The 22,200-nt window shown below is 35.3% G+C and overlaps 1 protein-coding gene across 3 annotated transcripts in view; it reads right to left on the bottom strand.

Moving 5' to 3' along the window:
* KIF13A (kinesin family member 13A) overlaps nucleotides 1–22,200 on the bottom strand; it is a 255,185-nt gene that overhangs the window by 20,088 nt on the left and 212,897 nt on the right. For all 3 annotated transcript variants that reach the window (XM_051970638.1, XM_051970639.1, XM_051970640.1), the window contains 13 exons: nucleotides 19,709–19,860; nucleotides 19,434–19,566; nucleotides 19,097–19,243; nucleotides 15,949–15,987; nucleotides 13,822–13,921; nucleotides 10,260–10,386; nucleotides 9,293–9,348; nucleotides 8,234–8,358; nucleotides 7,220–7,396; nucleotides 6,472–6,564; nucleotides 5,071–5,223; nucleotides 1,304–1,381; nucleotides 455–502 (listed from right to left, as the gene is read on the bottom strand). In XM_051970638.1, coding sequence (XP_051826598.1) covers nucleotides 455–502; nucleotides 1,304–1,381; nucleotides 5,071–5,223; nucleotides 6,472–6,564; nucleotides 7,220–7,396; nucleotides 8,234–8,358; nucleotides 9,293–9,348; nucleotides 10,260–10,386; nucleotides 13,822–13,921; nucleotides 15,949–15,987; nucleotides 19,097–19,243; nucleotides 19,434–19,566; nucleotides 19,709–19,860 — 1,428 coding nt within the window. The remainder of the gene's footprint in view (nucleotides 1–454; nucleotides 503–1,303; nucleotides 1,382–5,070; nucleotides 5,224–6,471; nucleotides 6,565–7,219; nucleotides 7,397–8,233; nucleotides 8,359–9,292; nucleotides 9,349–10,259; nucleotides 10,387–13,821; nucleotides 13,922–15,948; nucleotides 15,988–19,096; nucleotides 19,244–19,433; nucleotides 19,567–19,708; nucleotides 19,861–22,200) is intronic.

The raw sequence follows: 22,200 nt of genomic DNA, 5'->3' as shown, positions 1-22,200 counted from the left end.
TGGCAAAGCTGTTTTTCTAAAGTACAGGTCTGACTATTTCAGTCTTCTGATCAATAAATTCCAATGGTTCCCTATTTCCTGAAGGATAAATATAAACCCTTCTGCATTTAAAGTGCTTCACAACATGGCCCAACCTCCCTCTCCAATCTTACTGTGCACCACTCCTTTTACACATGTTATGGTCTAACCAAACGGGCCTTCTTCCTATACTCCATACATGGTACTTCATCTCCTGTCTCCAACCCTCTGTCCTAGCTATCTCCCCTGCCTCCCCACGGGCAGGTAACACATATACTCTTTCAGAATTCCCTTAGATCCTAGTTTCTTTCTCAGCTCTTTTTTCACCTTCTATATGTATCTTAATAATCTCCAGAACCTGGCCCAGGGCCTGGTACAGAGTATAGAGAAGTTTGCTAATTTTATTATTAAACACACTCTTAAGAGTTATCTTCACCTTATCATCTTCGTCACAGCCAGAAAGATCTTGTCTACTAGACGATACCTAAAAGGATATGAGGTTTTATGTAATTACTTATTAAAAAACAAGCAAATAAGCAAAACAGAAATTTCCCTATCAGATTTGAAATGGGGGCGTCGCAGGAATGGGGAAAGTTCAATTCTGCTCAGAGACTGCTCTGCAAGAGTCTCTCCCTCCCATGACTCTCTTCAGGCAGGCAAAAGCAGGCTGCTGCAGGGCTCTGCAGGCCAGAGGGGTTTGAAGAAGGTGGGTGAGGTAGAAAGAGATGGAGGAAGGGATTTACTTGGGATTGGACTAAGGAACAGAGAGGCTCTGGGCTGTATAACTGAGGAGTAGGAGACCAATGCTTCACTATCAGTGGCTGCAGCCAGCCAGTCCTGGCAGAAGAAGCAAAGGTCAGTAGTTCCAGCAGATAGGTCCATGTAATTGGATCCCCTTTCAACTTTCTTCCACTTCCCTAGTGAAGAGCTCAGAGGGTAAAAGGTGACTGAACAGGAAAGGCACAGGGTGGGGAGGCCAACAATCAGATCTTTTTTCCCTTGTATCTCAAACCAAACTTTGTGCTTATATTCTATGATAATTTCAAAAGAAGATATTAAGAAGAAAAAAATGAATTTTTAAAAAATCTCAATTTTTAAGGGCAGTTTGGGTTATACAAGTCTAACTTGCATTAACACAAACTGCATAACATAGATATGTTAGAAAATTCACATGCTTGTCACCTGGGGAAATATGTTCTCTTTCTACTTTGCCTAACTCTGCCCCTGGTCCTCTGTTCTAAAAAAGGTCAACTGATAACAAGTAAAATGGGAGGCTGTAGCTTACATTATGAACATTTGGTGTACTGAGACTCCTCCGGATATGGCGGGCTTTGGTGGAAAGTGCTTCTTTGACAGTGACAGCCTGTGAATATAACATCCAGGTAAACTCATAAGGATTTATACTGTAAATTATTTTATACCTTATCAGGGAAAAAAAGTGAAGAAAAACTGTCCTGGATTTCTATGTTCCCTATTACATGTAAAAGGGAAGAAATTAGATTTTGACAGAAAGTCCTGAGTTAGTTTCTGAATGGAAGTTTTTTCCTCCCTCAAGACTCATGTCCTTACTCTTATCTTCTGTTTCTACAATCAATCCTTCATTAAACTCATTTACTTCCAGAGCTTCAAATATTACTCTTTTATGGATGACTCTTTATCATCAGGCTTGATTTCTCAACTAGATTCTAGGCCTACATTTTTAATAACAACTTTTATTTACAATACTTTCCTCATAACAACCAGAGTAGGTGAGACAGATCTTATAACTATTTTATTATTTATTATATATTTTATTTATTATAGTTTCTCATAACTTTTTTCTCAACTAGACTACAAACTCCTTATGAATAAAGGACAAGCTCTACCTTTCTAGATTCCACCAAAGTGCCTGAAATAGTACTGACACTAATATGAATAGAAGTATCAATAGATAGTTGCTCATTGCTTTTAAAAAATTATAATATGAGAGGCATGATTGTCAGTGTCAACATCAAGGAGACCTGAATTCAAGCCCTCCTCCCCACTCCCACTCTCTCTCTGCCTGTCTTTTTCTTGACTGTCGAGTTCTGGGCAAGTCTTAGTGATGTAGGCAATTCTCTGCTACCTAAAATTTGTAGAGTATTTATGGCTTTGGTAAAGAGAATTTCTTTTCTGGGAGTTCCTTGCCACAATGAAATCATAAGTTCACACCCTCCACCAAAAAGATTCTTCTATACAATTCCAATAGACTTGAAATGGAAAGAGTCATCTGCATCCAGAGAGAGAAATATGGAGAATGAATGTGGATTGAAGCAGAGTATTTTCACTTTTTTGTTGTTTTTTTTTTCTTATTTTTTCCTATTGTACAACATGACAAATATAGAAAGATGTTTTGAAAAGATTGTACATGTCTAACCTATATATCAGATCACTTGCTTTCCTGGGAAGAGGAGAAGTAAAGGAGGAAGGGAGAAAAATTTGGAATAGAAAGTTTCACAAAAATGAATATAGAAAACTATCTTTACCTATATTTGGAAAAATAAAATACTATTGAGAAAAAGATGCTTCTATAAAGTCAGAATGGAATGGATTATTAAAGGAGGATACTTTTCTAGGAGCTTTTAAAAACAGTAGATTCGCATGACTGAATGACAAAGAGAGATCAGGCCAGATAAACCCTTAAGTTCTTACCTTGATATGATTCTATATATTCAGAAAAAAATGTCTGATTTTAACTAAAGATCCATAATTAATCTTATAGCTGACAATGATACTGCCTTGCAAACAGTTGGTACTTAAGTATTTTTTAAATGACTGGCTGGATGAGTGAAAGGATAAAAACAACAGTAATTGAGAATATGATTTCAGTAATATAAGGAACCCTCAGATAAGCAAGGATCCCTTACCAATTCAAATGAAAATTTCTCTGTAATTTAGAAACTTGGAGAGCTATTTGGGGCACTAGGAGATTAAGTAATTTGACCAGTTAGTCATTTGACACACTCATCAGTCATCCAGTCAGTGTATGATAGGTAGATTTTGAACCCAGGTCTTTTTGGTTCCAAAGTCAGGCTTCTATTTACTATACCATGCTACCTCTCAACTAAAAGTAAATGTAAATTTTTAGGCACTAAGTCATCATACTATAATTAGAGACTAAATCCTATGGATTGTTGGTAAGAACATTTTTAGGTGAGAAATGATTACTACCATAGTCTCACATGTGATAACCAAGAACATTAAGTTAAAGGTTATTTAGCTGTTCAGGTCTTTTTTATCCAAGTTATATGTGGGCTTATTGTCTATACCAGGGGTCCTCAAACTTTTTAAATAGGGGGCCAGTTCACTGTCCCTCAGACCGTTGAGGGGCCTGATTATAGTAAAAACAAAAACTTTGTTTTGTGGGCTTTTAAATAAAGAAACTTCATAGCCCTGGGTGAGGGGGATAAACCTCAGCTGGCCTGCAGGCCGTAGTTTGAGTACCCTTGATCTATACATTCCCTTCTTCTGGTTGAGATCTACATCATCACTGGTATATTTGTCAGAATAAGAAGAAAGAAGAAATAAAACTGATTCATTTTTAAAACATTGTTAATAACACAGTTAGACATATATTGGTCTACCTGCCATCTGGGGGAGGGGGTGTGGGAAAGGAGGGAAAAAATTGGAACAAAAGGTTTTGCAACTGTCAATGCTAAAAAATTATCTATGCATATATCTAGTAAATAAAAAGCTATAATAAAAATTAATTTTAAAAAAGCTAAAAAAAAAAAATAAGACAGAAGGTTTTTATAAGAGTGAAGGTTGCATCCAGTCTGTAATACCAGAGAAACTGAGGTGAGAAGAGATTGTTTTTAATCTTTAGGGTGAAGAGTTTAAGCTAGCTGACTGAAATGGGAATATACTTCCAAAGATTCAGTCTAGAGCAACTGAGGCAAACCATTTATATAAGGTTTTTTTAGCAAGAAAAATACAGAAGCAAGAGTGCAATTAGTCTTGTAGCTGTTGTTATCTTTACTTCAAAGAGAGGGCAGGGAGAGAGGAGTTAATTTAATATTTACAGCTTGGAGATTGTGGCTTAGGCCCTGTCAGACAGGGAAGTAGGACCATTCTTGTGTAGAAAGAGGCCATAACAAGGGCGTAACTACAGGACAAATTTTTTAAGTCTAATTGCATAAATGAAAAAGGTGCTGGGAGGGGGGGAAGGGGGGAATGGTCCAGGGCCTAAGAAGTCATATATCCCTTTGTATTTCTACTACCATGACATTCAATGCCTGACTGTAACACATACAACACATGCAACACACCCACATACCCACACACACAAACACCTCCACTCGATCAACTGGATTCTCACTGAAACTCTTCAAATTGACTTTCAATCTAATTCCTCATACAATGGTACAAATCTTTCTTTTCTTGAGACTCCAACCAACACTTTGAGAATATACCTTCTCCTTATACTTAGCATATAACAGAGTCTTTTATGACTGAGATTGAAGCCAGCTGATAGGAATTCCCTCAATTATCTTTCTGCATTTCCAAAATTTCTCATTCATTCATCAATTCATCAATTTTCTCCTCTTAGGTTTTTTTCTCAAAAGACTTCTTGTTAAAACTAATCCTCTCTCCTCTGCCAGCTTTAACTTTGATTCCTATCTCCCCATTATCTTTAGAACTTTGCTCCATGAAATACTTCTCTCTCTCCACTGACTTCCTTCCCTATGCTAATAATTATTTCCATTTTTCTCTTCACCCTTGTATCTCTACCTAGCTACTATCCCATCTCTTTTCTCCCTTTCTCAGACAAATCTCCTCACAAAAGTGATCTAAGCTCAATGCCCCTATTTATCATTCACCTACTCTTAAAACTTTGAAATTTCTTTTTTAGACTTATTCTCCCAGAACTGGTGTTCCAAAGGCCAAAGACTTTTTAATTGTAAAATCCATTGATCTTTTCTCACCCTTTACCCTCCAAGACTTCTGTGTAAGATTTGGAAATTAAATTAACAAATAGGATTTACTGTTCAAATTTTTTTTTTCCTTTTTTACATCGACTGCCCAGCTACTTGCCTGCCGGAGCCGCTCAAGACTCAAAATATTCTCCACCTGCAGTACACCTCGTGTGTACTTCTCAATATATGTTTCTCCATCCGATGTACCTTCATTTTCGCTCCTTGCTGCCATGAGAGCCAAAGTTTCTCGGTCTTCAATCTCTTCTGTTGCCTAAAATGTTCAAGAAGGTAATGCTAGCCTTTTAATTTTGACCTTTTTTGGTTACTATTTCATTAAATGAACAGGAGTAGAGAGTAAAATAAATCTGAAGAGAATCCAACTTTGACAGTCCTATTGCCAGCAGTTAATTATTGTCTTGTTCATTTAACTGGATTATTTGTGGAACAATTATTGGAAATAGAATTAGTCTTCTCATTATGTAGTTTTAATTTTTTGTGTGTGAGATTGTGACTTTTTTTTTAAAGATGCTAGAGCAAAGGAATGAAAAATTCATATATCTATATATCCAACTTCATACATTGCTACAATGTGAGGTCTTTCCTTCCCACTAGTAAGAAATTCAAATTTTAAATTTCAAAGCTGTATTTATGCAAGTCAGAAGTTTTCAGGCATGCAAATATTTACTCTGTAACATTAGTTGTAATTATAAATTAAATATACATGCTTTACATGCCAAATATTAAGCCATTATATTGCATTAATGGAGAAATGGCAAAAGGATAAAAAGAGAAAAATTTATAAGTAAATACAAACTGTGAAAAAAAAAATCATATAAAAGGATGTTAAAATTCCCTTGTAATAAATAAATGTATATTGATAAACCCTAACATATGTCTACTAAATGGACAAAAGAACAAAAAAATGACATGCTAAAATTGCAGGGAAACAGGTACTATATTACACAGCTGAGACAGTTATGCACTGATGCAAATTTTTTCCAAGAACATATGGCAACATCTAGTGAGAATCATAAATAAAGCTAAGTCCAGATTTCATCCAGAGAATTTACTATTAGGAGTTATTATAAAGAGATCTTGATGAAAAGGAAGAAATATAATGATCTATTTTTTTTAAAGTATTTATAGCTGCTTTATTTGTAAAAAACTGGAAACATTGTTTATATCCAAGCATTAGAGATTAGAAGTACTGAAACCCTTTTAGAGACACAGAATGAGATCCCTAGAACTATATACACATTAGATATAGTCCTACCAAAAAAAAAAAAAAAATCAAATCACAACAAAGATCCCTTAAGACCACAGATTGAATAAATAAATGTGTTTTTGTTTACTTGTTAAAATGTTAGATTTTTTTTTAAATGGTAATATAATTTTGTTGCTTTTATTTAGTTTAAATTTATTACACGTTTGGGTCTGTTCTTAGTTAATTGGCATGTTATAAATTTATGATTATCAAATAATAATACATTTTAAAAATAAACTTCTAAATTTGAATTACCTTTGGTATATTGGATACTATTTCATAGGTTACACCACAGGAATAAAAAATATTTTTCAAAGATATTCTCCTCTTCAAACTCTGTGTAAAGCTCTGGTGGGGAGAGAAAGTATAATTAAATTCCATACAAAATTTCAAATTCAAATATCTTGCAAGATTTTTTTTTCTAAGACAATTAGGGTTAAGTGACTTGCCCAGAGTCACACAGCTAGGAAGTGTTAAGTATCTGAAGTCAAATTTGAACTCAGGTCCTCCTGACTTCAGGGCTGGTGCTCTATCCACTGTACCATCTAGCTGCCCCTATCTTGCAAGTTTTAAAGGCATAATTTCTTAAATACATAGGTTATTACAAACATCTAAGTGAGAGGTAATGTGGGTGTAGACCAAGAAGATATCTAGGTAAATGCCTGGAATGTGCCCTACCTTTCTGTTCTCAATTCAGTGTCACCTTCTACATGAATTCTTTCTGCATCAACCAATACCCCACTTTCCAAATGATCTTGTAATTCATTTTTAAAAAAAAACCACATTGTAAACATTGTACCACAGGTTAGATTGAAATTTGTTGGAAAATAGGGGCTATCCAAGTCATCACATATACTAAGTGCTTAATATATGCTTATTGACTGATTTTGTATATCAGAAAAACTGCCTTCAGCATTAAAAATATAGTCAATTATTTTGTAGCTCTAACAAATGAAAAACTTTAAGGTTACATGCATAATGGCAGAAATGGGCCCCACATTACCTGTTTGTTGTAAACATTGGCTGCAATCCGTTTACGTAATACTAACTCCATAGCAGCAGGATGACTGAGCTGGACTGTGGTTTTTACTATCAAATAAATCCTTTCATTTTGTGGGGTAACCCTGTTTAAGTGCACTGAATCATGGACAGAAGAATCCCAAGAGGCAGTAGCAGACACCTGAGAGAAGAAACAAAAGGATAGAAGGATAGAAAGATGAAAACAAGAAACAAATCATTTTTAAACTACATGTACAATCACGTTAAATATATCTCTACATTTGACATGTTGTGAAAGAAGACTCGGAACAAAAGGTAAATAGACCAGGAGAAAGAAGAAAAGCAAAAAACAAACAAAAACAAAAAAGTGAAAATAGTATGCTTCAAACTTCATTCAGATTCCATAGTTCTCTAGATATCAGTAGCATTTTCCATCATGAGTCCCTTGGAATTGTCCTGAAACATCGCACTGCTAAGTCTATCACAGTTGATCATGGCACAATATTACAGTTACTGTGTATAATGTTTTTATGGTTCTGCTCACTTCACTCAGCATTAATTCACCTAAGTCTTTCCAGATTTTCTGAAAGTGTCCTGTTTATCATTTCTTATAGCACAATAATATTCCATTAATTCATATGCCACAATTTGTTCAGCCATTTTCCATTTGATGGTCATCCCCTCAATTTTCAACTCTTTGCCACCAAAAAAAGGGCTGCTATAACTATTTTTGTACATGTGGGTTCTTTTCCCTTTTTTATGGTCTCTTTGGGACCTAATAGTAGTATAGCTGGATCAAAGGGTATGCAGAGTTTGATAGTACCTTGGACACAGGGAACAAACCATTTGTAATGCAGCGACCCCAGAGTAAATGCAAATGAGCAAGGGAACAGAATTTAAATTCACTGAACTGAATGTTTCATCCCTAATTCTAAATTCCATTCCACATGGTTAAAAGACTGCATAGCATCACATACCAATCCAAAGCCACATCAAAGAATGTTAGGCAGTCAATTACCTCATCATCACTATGCTTTATGATTGGCAGATAGAAGAACTGACTTCCATGTTCCTTCGGTAGTATAGAGTTAACACCAGATGCATGAGGACCTATGAGCTGTTCATTGGCACTGAGATCATCAGCTAATAAATCCATGGAACATAGGAAAGATTCAGAAAAAAAGGTCAGTTTTGAAATAAACCAAAAGAAAATTTTAAAATGACCCCTATTTCTTAACACAAGCAAAATGAATTACAGTCTTTTTTATTTTTCCTTCCCAAGTTGTAGATTGAATCATTTTTTAAAAATGGTAGTTTTAGTTAATGCATTTTTTCATCAGAATGAAAGATAGATGTGTTACATTATCCAAAATACAGTTTAATTATTGCTAGTTTAAGAATTAGAGAAGCCACATAATGACTGGTCTGCTTGAAAAAAAGTACTATTTTGAAGGTTGGAAATTAAGCATTTTTATGAAACACATAATGAAACAAATGCTTTTTCTCATCATAGAAAGAATTACTATCACTAGATACAAAATAATCCTGTTTGCTCCTTTTTAATTAAAGTAAGCTTATACTAGAGTTTTGCAAATTCCTGATGTCAGTCATACCTGCAAACAAACATGAGATTAACCTCATGAGAGGCAGTACAATAAAAGTAGATAGCCATCCTCATTATCAGAAACATTTAAGACCTGCTTCTGATATATACTATCTGTGTGACCCTGAGCAAATCAATTAACCATAAGCATAATCAGTGCTTGGTGCTACAGTAAGACTACATTTAATAAAAGAGGTTCCAACACTGCCAACTTGCTTTGAGTTTCCTCATGCTGGAGCTCCCTACACTAGTGAAATTTTAGTTCTAGTCTCAATCCCTTTCTCCAATTGCAGAAAAGCCACACTTATTTATATGTTCTGAAAGTTTATTCAGTAAAACCCTTATGTGACTGATTAGGAAAAAAATATTGAATTTACCTTTTCCTTCTTTCCCCAATATTGACTTATTGATCTAAATTATTAAGTCCTAAAATCTGAAAAAATTGTTGGAGATTTAGTTCTAGTATCTACTTACCATTTAAATCAAGGAAAAGGACCGGTATGTGTGTTTCCATCCCAGCAGGTGGGGTCCTAAGGCCAATAACAAATTTCTATTATAATGGAACATTAACACAAAGATAATCTGCCGTGGATGCTGTGAAGCAACAAAACCCAAAAATGCAGAGAAGGAAACAATCATGTACATCAATAGAAAAATTCAGGATTTGGGAGTCATAACCAAATATCAGCTGTCTTATACATATTGTTGTTGTTAGGTCATTTTCAGTTGTGTCCTACTTTTCATGGGCCCCATTTAGAGTTTAGTATTTCTTGGCAGAAAAACTAAAGTGGTTCACTATTTCATTTCTCCAGCTCATTTTACAGATGAGGAAACTGAGGCAAACAGGGTTAAGTGACTTGGCCAGGGTCACACAGCTGGTAAGGATGTGAGGCCAGATTTGAACTCAGGAAGATGAGTCTTCCTGAATACATACATATAAGAAATGTAATTTAGTAAAAAGTAAATTTCATTTGCAAAATAAGTTCCATTTCTAAAATGTGTTAAATGTATTTGTGAAAGGAAGAAAAGAGGTATTTATTATGATGTGTTAAGCCCTTTACAAATCTTTTCTCATTGAATCCTCATAAATACCTTCAGAGGTAGGTGTTATTTATTATTAACTCATTTATTTTTAAAGTTGGGAGACTCAGATAGCAATTAAGTGACTTCCCTAAGGTGACAGAGTCTAGTATGCAGCTGAAGTTGGATTTGCACTCCGGTCTTCTTGACTCCAGGTCCCATGCTCTACCTACTTTCCTCTGGGATCTCTTTTATAGGGTCCAAAATCAGAACGGTAGGATTGGGGTAAGGCTAGAGAAATGTGGGCCTGGAAATAGTGAAGTAGGAAGAGAAGACATTAAGATTTCCTCAGGGAATAACAGACTAAAGTTAGGGAGAAATTAAAGGAACCCCTCCCTTTGTGGCTCAGGATGGTGCTTACCAGTCTGCAGGAGCACCAGGAATTCCACTCCCAGGAGCAGGGACCAACACAGCATTCCTCTCTTCCGTCAAGCCCACCCACTGTTCCACGAGTCGGGTTTCCCGTTCCAGGTCATCTTCTGTTTTCTCTGTAGTAGAAGATGAAAGGACAAGGGGCAACAGAAAGCAAGGAGGGAAGAAAGTGAAAAACAGATGAATTTTCAGTGATCCTTGCAACAATGCAGCCTTGAGTACCGGCTCCTTTATTTCATAGAGCAAGTCACAAAAACTAAGAAACTGTCTAATACAAAGTACAATAACATGTATAATATTTATTTATAATAACACATAGGGCTTAATACTTTTAAACATGATATAACTCTCCTCTCCAAACGATTAGATTTTCCTAATAACCTCTTTCTTCTAGGTGGCCCAGTGAATAGGATGCCAGACTTGGAGTCAGTAATTCTCATCTTCTTGGGTTCCAATGTGGCCTCAGATACAGACTAGCTGGGGCTAGTCACCTAACCCCATTTGCCTCAGTTTTCTCATCTGTAAAATGAGCTGGAGAAGTAAATGGCAAACCACATCAGTGTCTTCGCCATGAAAACCTCAAATGGGGTCATGGAGAGTCAGATATGACTGAAAAATGGTCGAATACCTCCTCTCCATCATGAGAAAGATAGTTGGTACAGAGGTAACTATTTGGCTCAGTGGATAAAGCAGGAGGCCTGGTCCAGATTCACACATTCACCATCTGTGTGACTCTGGTCAAGTCACTTGACTTTTGTTTGCCTTGATTTCCCCAACTTTAAAATGGGAATAACCTCAGCATCTATCTTGGAAGACTGTGAGAATAAAATAAAAGAATACTTGTAAAGCATTTAGCACAGTGCCTGGTATATAGTAGGCACCATATACGTGCTTATTGCTTCCTTTCATAAAAAATTCTGGATCTGAGATACTACAAAAATTTCCCCCAATCAATAATTCAATTAATTCCTAAAAATTATAATTGATAAAGATAAGCTTTCATTTAGTAAATATGACATTCAAGCATTCTGAAACAATTAGTTTCACTCTGAAATGGAAAAGGAGAGAAGATGTAGTGAGAATTCTCTTTTTTAGAAAAATAGGATTTGCTTATATGCTTATAGGATCACAGGACTTAGAGATGGAAGGATCTATAAATATCATCTACAGATCCAATCCTGTGTGAGTTATAAGGAATCAAAGCTTGGGGAAGGGCACAGAGTTGTAAATAGAGATTTGGATTTTAACTTCTCTGGCCCAAATCTCTACCACACTGCTACCTCTTCCACTAATATCTAGTTTTCAGAAGCCTCATGCCTCAGCTTCTAGGTCTTAAATTGTCCAATTCCTCTTCACATGATCCCTTTCAAAGAAAAGGGCTGGCTGGCCTCTCCAGCCATCTTTGTTCCTTCATTCTTTTTCTAGATTCTGCTCCTGAGTCTCTAAAATTTCTTTCTTTCTTTCTTTTTTTAAAATTTAATTTAATTTAATTTTAAAAATTTCTTTCTTGATCATGACCCAGCAACTTTCTCACAATAGAAGATCATGCTAGTCCTGTGGCCCTTTCCTCTGATTGTTCAGTTCCTCCAGGACTCTTCAATTTAAGTAAAGTGCCCAGGCCAGCAAAGTTCATTCCTTCATTCTTCCTCAATCACTCTCTAGTCTTCCTTCTCTAGTTTGCCCCAGCTTGGGTAATTTGTTCTTCCCTCTTCCCACTACTTTTCATCTTTAGTTAAGAAAAATAAAAGGTGGCCTTGGGGCCAGGAAAACCCGAGTTCAAATTTTGAAAATTCATATAATCTCGCAATATTCTAAGTCAAACTTAAGTTTCTTTATTCTCTTATATTTTTCACATACACACTCATATATACTACATAAATGTTGTCATATTTCTACATTCTTCTATACAGATCCTTGTAGACCATGTATTGATTTTAGAAACCACAAATTAGTATGTTATATTGTTCTATTTTAATTTACATGCATTTTTGTACATATCTTTATTTTGTATTTATATTGTATTTCCCAATTACATTTTAATCTGGGCTAGGCCCCATTAGAGACCTTTGCTGTTCAAGGAGTGCTCTCTAAGATGGACTCTTTAAAAAAAAAAAAATTTAATAGTCCCCACCCACCCAGTTATATTCTTTAAAAAAATGGCTTTTATTTTCAAAATATATACAAAGAGGGGCAGCTAAATGATGCAATGGATAAAGCACCAGCCCTGAAGTCAGGAGTACCTGAATTCAAATCTAGCCTCAGACACTTAACACTTCCTAGATGTGACCCTGGGAAAGTCACTTAACCCCAATTGTCTCAGGGGAAAAAAAAGCAAAGATGGTTTTCTTTTTCCTTTGTTAAAGCTTTTTATTTTCAAAACACATGAATGGATAATTTTTCAATATTAGCCCTTGCAAAACCTTGTGTTCCAATTTTCACTGCCCTTCCCTCATCCCCTCCCTTAGATGGCAAGTAATCCAATATATGTTAAACATGGTAGAAATATATGCTGAATCCAATATATGCATATGCATTTATACAATTATCTTGCTACACAAGAAAAACAAAGATAGTTTTCAACATTTACCCTTGCAAAATTTTGCACTGCAAATTTTTTCTCCCTCTCTCCCCACTCACTCCCCTAGACAACAAGTAATCCAATATATGTTAAACATGTGCAGTTCTTCTATACATATTTTTCCACAAATACCATGCTGCACAAGAAAAATAAGATGGGTTTTTTAAGCTGGGGGTTATAAAGTTGTTTTTAAAATATATTTTTTACAACTCATTCAATATTATTGTTTTCCTTTGATTCTAGGATTCCCTAGGATTCTAGGGGCAGTAAGATGTCTTGGCGGATAGAACATCAGCCCTGAAGTTGGGAGAACCTGAGTTCAAATCCAGCCTCACTAACTTAACACTTATTAGCTGTGTGACCCTAGGCAAGGTACTTAACCCCAAATGTCTCACACACAAAAAAGAAAAGAAAACAGCAGGATTCTGAGAAGAGGTGCATATGTTTAGTCAGACTACTCAAGGATTCTATGATCCCAAAAGGATAAGAATCTCTGCTCTATTAAATTGTAGAAAAGGTGATGACATGTGTCTTGGTAGAGGTTTCCTCATCCAGTAGTTCACTATACCAATGAAATCACAGTTCCATTTACTATTTTATACCTGTCAAAAGTTAGAGCTTAATATTTAGCTTTTTTTTTTTTTGCTGAGGCAATGAGAATTAAGTGACTTGCCCAGAGTCACACAGCTAGTAAGTGTCAAGTGTCTGACACTGAGTTTGAATTTAAGTCCTCCTGACTCCAGGGTCAATACTCTCTCCACTATGCCACCAGCTGCCCCAATATTTAGCTGTTTAACTCATTTTTGTGAAATTTTTATACTTCTACTACCTTAACAGAAACCAGCTTGCGGACAACTTTTCAGGATCTATCACCTTTTCAAATTAATGATAAAGCAACAAAAAAGAACAATTTTCTACCATGCAAGGAATCTTCAAAATAAAAAGCAGCTCTCAGAACTTACATTCCACATACCTTTTTTATTGCTAACTTTTTTAATCTGTTCATCCAAATATTCTCTACGCTTAATGAGTGCATCAGACCATCTCTCTCTTACGAAGTTTAAATCTTCTTCCTAAAGATAGGTAAGGAAACATTTTCCTAGAGATTACACGATTGACTAGTTTCTCTATTATTTAAGAATATTTTAAATGATCTGAAAAACTCTTCATTAGAATGGGCCATTGAACCGTGCTTAGTAATTAATGTAAGCGAGCAAGAACCCTTTAATAACACCACATGCTGTTTAGAGATTCCAATATTCAGAAATCAAAGTCCCCTTTCCCCTGCAGTATTCCCAAAAGGACATTTGTACTGAAAAGCAAAAGGAATTCTAATTTCACCAGACGTTGGATGATTTTCCATGCTTTTTAGGAAAGAGTAGAGAGGGAGTATTTTAAAATTACAGCTGTACATCTGAAGGATTTTAGATTCTTAGCAGAAGAATCCAATGGAAAAACCCAAATTATATGAGTAGCACATAAAATGAAAAAAAAAAAGACAAACATTTTTCATAGTTCAATGGCCACGTGATCTCTGGAACATAAGGAATAGGTCAGCAGGGAACCCTTCAAATTTGCTGAAAAGATTTTTATTTCCAATAATCATCAAGAGGACAAACAAAAAATTTTCCATGCAAAAACCCAACATGCAGTCAGTCATGCTTTAGGAAATCACAGGAATGTCTGGCTGACTCTTCACTGTGATATGAAGTGGCAGGAAGCACACAAACAGCCCGCAGGAAGTTAGTAAATGGCACTGGAGCAGGTGTGAAAATTGAAGGGGAGGTTGCTGTTTTTTCTAAACTTTTGTTGTTGTTGCTATTATATAAACTGTAAGGTTTGGGGGAAATGAAAACAGACAAAAAACTCTCTTCAAAATCCTAACACAACTTCTTCCTTGGACTGAGCTTTCTGGGGTTAGGCCTTACTCTCTTAAATAGAATTTTGGACAACAAGAACACAAGTCATGTAGAGACTTAAGTTTTACAGACAGAGAGACACAAAGAGGTCAAACAGTTTGTGATACGCTGGGAACCAACCCAGAAACCTTTATTTTAGTTTGCCTCTCTGACCCCTATCATCCTACACTTAACAAGCTACACATAACATCAAAGTCATAAGTAGGATAAAATTTCACAAAAATTATTCCTGCAGAAATGTATTACCTACCCCCTCCCAAACTGTATTTCTATATTAGAAAGGCCAACACCTTAGGAATTTTAGCCTATTTCTAAATATAAAGGGTCATTAAAATAATAAAAAACCCAAACAAAAAGAACCCCCCAAAATCCCAACCCACAAACAAGTCTTTGGTTTTCTTACCCAGCTACAAGGAATCACCTAAAAATATTTTCAGTTTCCAGACTTGAGACGGACCTGGAGAGGGTCCCTAAGAAGAGACCATCTGGTCTAAAGTCTTCATTTTATGCCCAAGGAAACTGAAGTCCTAAGTTATATAAAGTGAATGTTCAAAGTCACTTTGCTTCTAAGTGGGAGAGATACAATTCTAGCTACAAATCCAGTCTTCTTTCTCTCATGGAACACTGGTTTAGAACTAGAACTTTATACTGGACTTCAGAATCTAATCCCTCATCTCACAAATGAGGAAAGCATTTGCCAGAGAAATATTAAATGAATTGTCTAAGGATACTTAGGGAATAAGTAGAAGACTTGGGGCTTGATTTCAGATCCATTGACTCAAAATGAAAAATATTTTCCACTATATCATATTACCATGTGCCACACTTTTTCTCTGAAAAAATTTGGTGTCAGAAAATATAAAAGTAGTTTAAAGTTAGGAACTAAGTTCTTATTGTGTTTATTTGGGTTCCCCTCATTGAATATTTTGATTTTTATTTAGAAAATCCTCATGAACTAATTATTGAAATATAAAAATGTTGTCAGATTATAATATATGGACAGATAGAGAGAGCTATACAATACCATCATATCCCTTGATTAAAGCATAATCACCACCACAGAAGAATTGTTGCCCTTCCTTGTTTTGATGTTCCTCCTCCCCCCTACCCCTCTATTTTTCAATTTTGGCAGTTAGCATTAGCTGTGCCCCATGCCACAGGATTAACAGCAGCAGCAATACCTGATAACTATCCATATCATCACCATCCTCATCATCTCTCTGGTAGGAGAAAATAAACACAAAGGACATGCATTTTTCTCAAACAGCATTCATGGAAGGGGAATCTTCAACTCATATATGCATTTTTACAGATCTATGTATATCATCACAGTGATGAAACATTGTATTAAGTGAATTTGATCATTTTTATACAATTATTCATGGAATTTAAGGTGATAAAAGACTTAGACATTAAACTGTCCTGGCTACTGAAAGGGATAAATCCCTGTGCTAGGGCTTAGTATATTATTGGTTCAGCAAGGACTTCAATACAAACTTATTGTCTGATAATGAAATGTATAAAGCATCCTACAAATGCAAGACACAGTTATATCATTCAAATAAAAGCACACATCATCATTGTGGATTGATGGAGTTGTCTGTTTCCCATGTTAATAAGCATTAATGTTGATGAGAAAATAACACACGTTCCAGCTACTTGACTTAACGTTTCAACAGAACAATTAAGTGACTAGCCAACATCTTAAGAATCATTTCTTTAATTGAAAGCTTTTTGGCTTTGTTAGAAAAAACAACATGATCACTATAGTGATATATCAGAAAGTGATCACAAATTAGAAGCAGAAAACAAGATAAGTTTATAAAAGTCTCAATTTGCTTTAACATTCAGAATTTTTTAGTTTCAGCTGTACAGATAAATATTCTAAGTCCAAAACTATGTCCATAACAAAATGAAATTATATTATTAAATACATCTGAGACATGTGGTTGCCAATTTCCATTATTTAAGAAAACACACCATATTATCAGCCTAGAATGTTTGAATTAACAATATTAATTCCCTCTTTGCTGGAAGTGCAGAATAGGTTTTTAGGACTATTCCTTGTATGTATTTAAGACCATATAAAGAAAATCTAATCCCCACAATGAATCCCAAGTCTATGTCATTGATATGCATAAATACCTATCTCCTATTCTCCCATTTACAATGAGTTAAAGGTGACTAAATTTTATAACTAAGCATAAGGCTATTTTTAGACATATTGATACCACTTCTACATGAACATACACCAGTTTTTATCTTGGGTTTTTTTTTTTTTTTAATTTGGGGGGAGTGGAACTTAAATATTGTTCTTATCTAAGAATAGTCTACTTTCAATTAATTATTTTTAAAAACACCATTATTTTAACTTAGTTCATTCATATGTTTAATAAATATTTATTAAATTTCTGTTACATAAGAGTTTCTGGGCTATGAGCTGAATGGTTTTTACTGTTATTAGATGCATTTATAATTCTGGATATAGTGGTCTCAAATGAATATTTCATATTACATAAGAATCACTTGTATCTTTACGATCATTTGTTTAATCTACAGAATTGTTTCTAAAGACTGAAAGTCTTTATCTATAATTGTGAAATAGGTATGTTATGGATTCGTTTTTAATAGGATGCTAGATTTAGAAGGAATCTTATGGATTTTATAGACCGTCAGTTTTATAGATAAGGAGAGGTTAAGTACTTTGCCCAATGTAACACAGGTTGTAATTGCCAAAAGGCAGGATTTTAGTTCTGATCTTCTGATTCTAAATCCAGCACTCTTTCTACTTTACTACACTATATGCCTTTTCTTAAGAACCAAAACAAAAACAAAAACAGTTGAAAAAACAGTTGAAAGACCACTGGAGAGAAAAACTATTAAGTTCTCTGAACATCCCCTAATAGGAATTTAAGTTAATTGCACTCATAGGTCTTCTTGATTCAATTATTTGTTGAAACTTGTTGGTTCACTTGTTTGTCTGAGGTTAAAGAATGATTAACAATTTAGTGGCAGAATTAGATTGACAAAACTTTGAAAACCCCATTCTTAATCTCATAGGTAGACAATGAGCTGTTATAAACTCAGGGGGAATAGGGAACTTATTTGATGCTTGAAGGGGGGAGAGGGAAACAACTTCCAGTATTTTAGCTATTGTTATATTCAATTTCAAACAGGAGTGAAAGTTCAGTCAGAGGGTAGGGAAGGACCGGCTGACAGAAGCACGGTACTTAATAGTACTCCCCATTCAAGAATTCCGAGCCAGATTTCTAACATACTTCTCTTTGGTCTGCAGAAATGCTTTTGTTTGGCTGCTTAGGCAACTTTGAGGTTGGCTGAGTCAGAGGACAAATAGAAGTGGCTGGGCTTATGTCCAATCTTCTTGGAGGAGCCAGAGGACAGAAAGAAAGATGATTTTCTTCTATCCAAGGCTTCTTGGATTGAGAGGATGTGTGTAAATCCAAACTGGAGAATTTCATACTCTCAGTCATTTGTATTGGAGCTATTCTCTAGTAGCAGAAGTCATTCTGTAATAAGTCGTGTCTGGTGAAATCCATCATCTCTTTCAGGCTTGTCAGGTACCACTAATTAACATTCTACCTTATTCTTGACAGCTAGTTCATCTTCATGAGTTCAAATCTGACCTCAGACACTTATTATCTGTGAGAGCCTGGGCAAGTTACTTAACCCTGTTTGTAAAATGAGCTAGAGAAGCAAATGGCAAACCATTCAGTCTTGCCAAGAAAACCCCAAATGGAGTCACAGAGAATCAGACATAACTGAAAAATGATTGAACAACAAAATCAAACCTTTTTGTATGAAATGTTTTAAGTATTAAGAAAAAAAGAAGCCATTATTTGTGATTCCTAAACTGACTATTGCTTCCTAGGGTTTTTTCTTTATTTTGAAAATGCCTTATCACATTCAGCCTTACGCGACAAAAAAAGACCTTGATGCTTTTGCCACCGTTGCATATAGCTGGCAAATTAGGCCAAAAAGTGAAGGGAAAAAAAAAAAAACTTTAGGAGATAGATAGATAGATATTAGAACAGGATGGTAAATTTTAATATTCAATTATGACCTAAGCCATTTTTAAAAGAACCACTCACAATAAGAGATGTATTATAGAACATATAACCATTATATTATAGTTCCCAGCAAAGATCTGAAACTTAAAAATGGAGACCATAAACAAATCTGAATGTTGAGTTTTCAAACTGTTATGAAGGTAGATGATATTCCCAAATTAGCCTTATCACATTTCTCTAATCAACACCTTTTACTCTCAACTAACCCTTTAAAATTTTCGTTTCAAACCTGCTTCCTTACCTGATAGCTATCCAATCCTCTTTGGAGTTTGGTAGATCTTGCAGTTACACAACCAATAGAAACAGAGAGAATGGCTTCCACCATAAGTGGCAATGTACCAGAGTGCTGAACAGGCTTCACTGTTACCTGAACTCTGCGGGAATGACCCTGCACAGAATAAGAAATGGGTAGTGGTGTTAAGGAAAAAAAGAATGAAAAGGGATGGGAGAAAGAATAAAGGGCAAGAAGGAAAGGGAGGAGAAGAAAGAAAGAGACAGAGAAATGCAGGTGTTTGAAACTGTGAAGAAAGGGCAATACATGGAGAAGTACAGGGATGGAGAAAATCCAGGTACAATACCTGTCTTAGTTGAAAGACACCTCCTGTATTCACATCTTTTGCTTGATGAAGTTCCACTGCAGCATATTCACCCATCTCATTGAGTTCAAGTATAGAAATCCACATTTCTATTCTTCGAGTGACTTCATTCCACCTACAAGGACAGCCTATCAGCCAACAGTGCTTGTAGCACTCATGAGCACTGGAGCTAGGCTCTGTGCTTACCAACATAACAAGTCACCCTATAAAACTGTGAGCCCCCCTCCCAAGCCTTGGCTTGTTTTCCAATTACAAACCTGTCTTGGAGTGTTCTTGTTTTAGCATGAAGAGAATCAACTTCCCAGATGGAACTTCCATTTCCACTACACCTGTGACCCCACACTTCAATTGCAAGAGCTCCCTCTGAAATAAACTCCAAGAATTCTTCTGTGACATTCACAACATAGTCCTAAAACATGGAGGAAAGGGATCAACTGGGCAGAAGAATGAAGAATAATCTCTATGACACTTTTTTATAATCTTAGCTGCTTAAAGATTTGGGTTCTTACCTTGAAATTGTCCCTCCTATTTTATAGGTTGGTATATATAAATATTATAGGGCTCAGTTGATGTATTGGTTGCTTTTGCTGAAATGCTCATTTTTTTCCCCCTTCCTTGTGTTTTTTATTCTTTGTTATAAGGGATAGGTTGATGGATGGGGGATAGTTTTGTTAAGAAAAAAAAAAAAGTAGACAGCATGGCATAGTGGAAAGTACATAGGATTAAAGTAAGAGACTTTTATTCAAATCTCTGCTCTACCACTGCCTATGTAACCCTAGATAAGTGAAATAACTTCTCCGAGTCTGACTTTCCCAAAAGGGATAAAGAAGGATTGGACTCAGTGATTTCTAAGATACCTTCCACCTCTAAATCTATATGTTTATAAAGATAATCTAAAACCAAAAGACATTAATAATTTTTTAAAATTAAATAGTCTAGCCTAATTCTTTCCCATTTTACCAATAGGAAAGCTAAGGTGCCAAAAAATTAGATAAACTGGCCTGAGGTCAGTTAACCAATTGATGAATCAACAAGTACTTGTTAAAGATTTGTGTGTCAGGTACCATGCTAGGTGATGGGTATACAAGTAGGAAAAAAAAGAAAAAAGAAACAAATAATATTCACAAGGAGCATAAAATCTAATGGAGACAAAATCCATAAATAAATGTAAACAGCATAAATATTAAATTAATACATTTCAAATATATAAAAAGTAGTCATTTACAAGGAGTATTAAAGAAGAACAATAGTTTTTGAAGGTTCAGGAAAGGCTTTCTGCAAAAAAATTGTGCCTGAGAACTCCAGGAATGGATCAAGGCCAGAATAAAAGGTCCAGAGCCAGGAGAGAGAATGAGTGTTGATTTAACAGAATACAGAGAACAGTTAGGCTGGATCACAAAGTATGAGAGGGAAAGCAATGCCCAGTGAGGCTAAAAATAGCAATTGCAGAGTAGGATGGTAAAGGCCTTTAAAATCCAAATAAAGAAGTAAATGTGTGTGTGTGTGTGTGTGTGTGTGTGTGTGTGTGTGTGTGTGTGTTATCTTAGAGGCAATAGGAGGCTATGGGCATTTATTGACTTAGAGAATGACCCTGGATGGACATAGCTTTTGTGATTCAAGTCAATTTCACTAGATGGAGAGAACCATCTGCATCCAGAAAGAAGACTGTTGGGACTGAATGTGGATCACAACATAGTATTTTCACCATTTTTGTTGTTGTTTGTTTGATTTATGTTTTTTTCTTGTTTTTTTTCTTTTTGATCTGATTTTTCTTGTACAGCATGATAAATGTGAAAATATGTATAAAAGAATTGTACATGTTTAACACATATTGGATTACTTGCAGTCTAGGGGAGGGAATGTGGAGAAAGAAGGGAAAAGAATTTGGAACACAAGATTTTCAAGGGTAAATGTTGAAAACTACCTTTGCATCTATCTATTTTGAAAGTAAATAAAAGAAGAATGATCCTGATAGATTATAACATATGGAAAATTGCTTTGGCAGCATGGTGTAGGATGGACTGGAGACTTGAGACAATCAAAGGCTTGTCCAGCCAAACCAACCAAAAGGCTTCTGAAATAAATGAAATAATCCAAATGAGAAATGTGAGCCTACACTATCATGGTAGCTGTATGGAGAGAGTTGACGAGGAGAGGGATTTGGATCTGAATTTTTCAACTGAAGTTGATAAAATTTTGTATCTTTCTTTTTCAGTAAGAAAATAGTAATATTGGGCTTGTTGATGTAAATGCCAATACCAAATCTATCATTTATATTCTGAACAAATTCAGATTTCACCTCATTATTCACATCCTTAAAAGTATTTTCATAAAGTAATCAATTATCTCTGAGCAGCAAAAAGGTTATAAAGGTAGAAAAAGCAAGAAAGTATAGAATAATGAGAAGGTTGCATAGCTGAGATATATAGAAGGATAGTGACACCTTCAATATAAATGGAGAAGTTGAGAAGACTGGAGGATAGTAGTGGAATGATAATGGATTCTGTTTTAGACATATTGATTTTAAGATGTCTTCAGAATATCCTGAAATATTCAATAGGTAATTGGTGATATGCAAGCAAAGCTCAGAAAAGAGACTAGAGTTGGAAATACAAATCTGGGAAACATTTGCACAGAGGAGAAAATTAAATGCATAGAAGCTGAAGGAAAGAAAGGGAGGGAGGAAGGGAGAGAAGGAAGGGGGAAAGAGGGAAAATAAGGGAAAGACAGAGAAGAGAAGAAAAATCAA

The sequence above is a fragment of the Antechinus flavipes genome, chromosome 1 (assembly GCF_016432865.1).
Source record: "Antechinus flavipes isolate AdamAnt ecotype Samford, QLD, Australia chromosome 1, AdamAnt_v2, whole genome shotgun sequence".
Classification (NCBI taxonomy): Eukaryota; Metazoa; Chordata; class Mammalia; order Dasyuromorphia; family Dasyuridae; genus Antechinus; species Antechinus flavipes.
The sequence above is the reverse complement of the archived record's forward strand: the minus strand, read 5'-3'. Positions and strand labels throughout refer to the sequence as shown.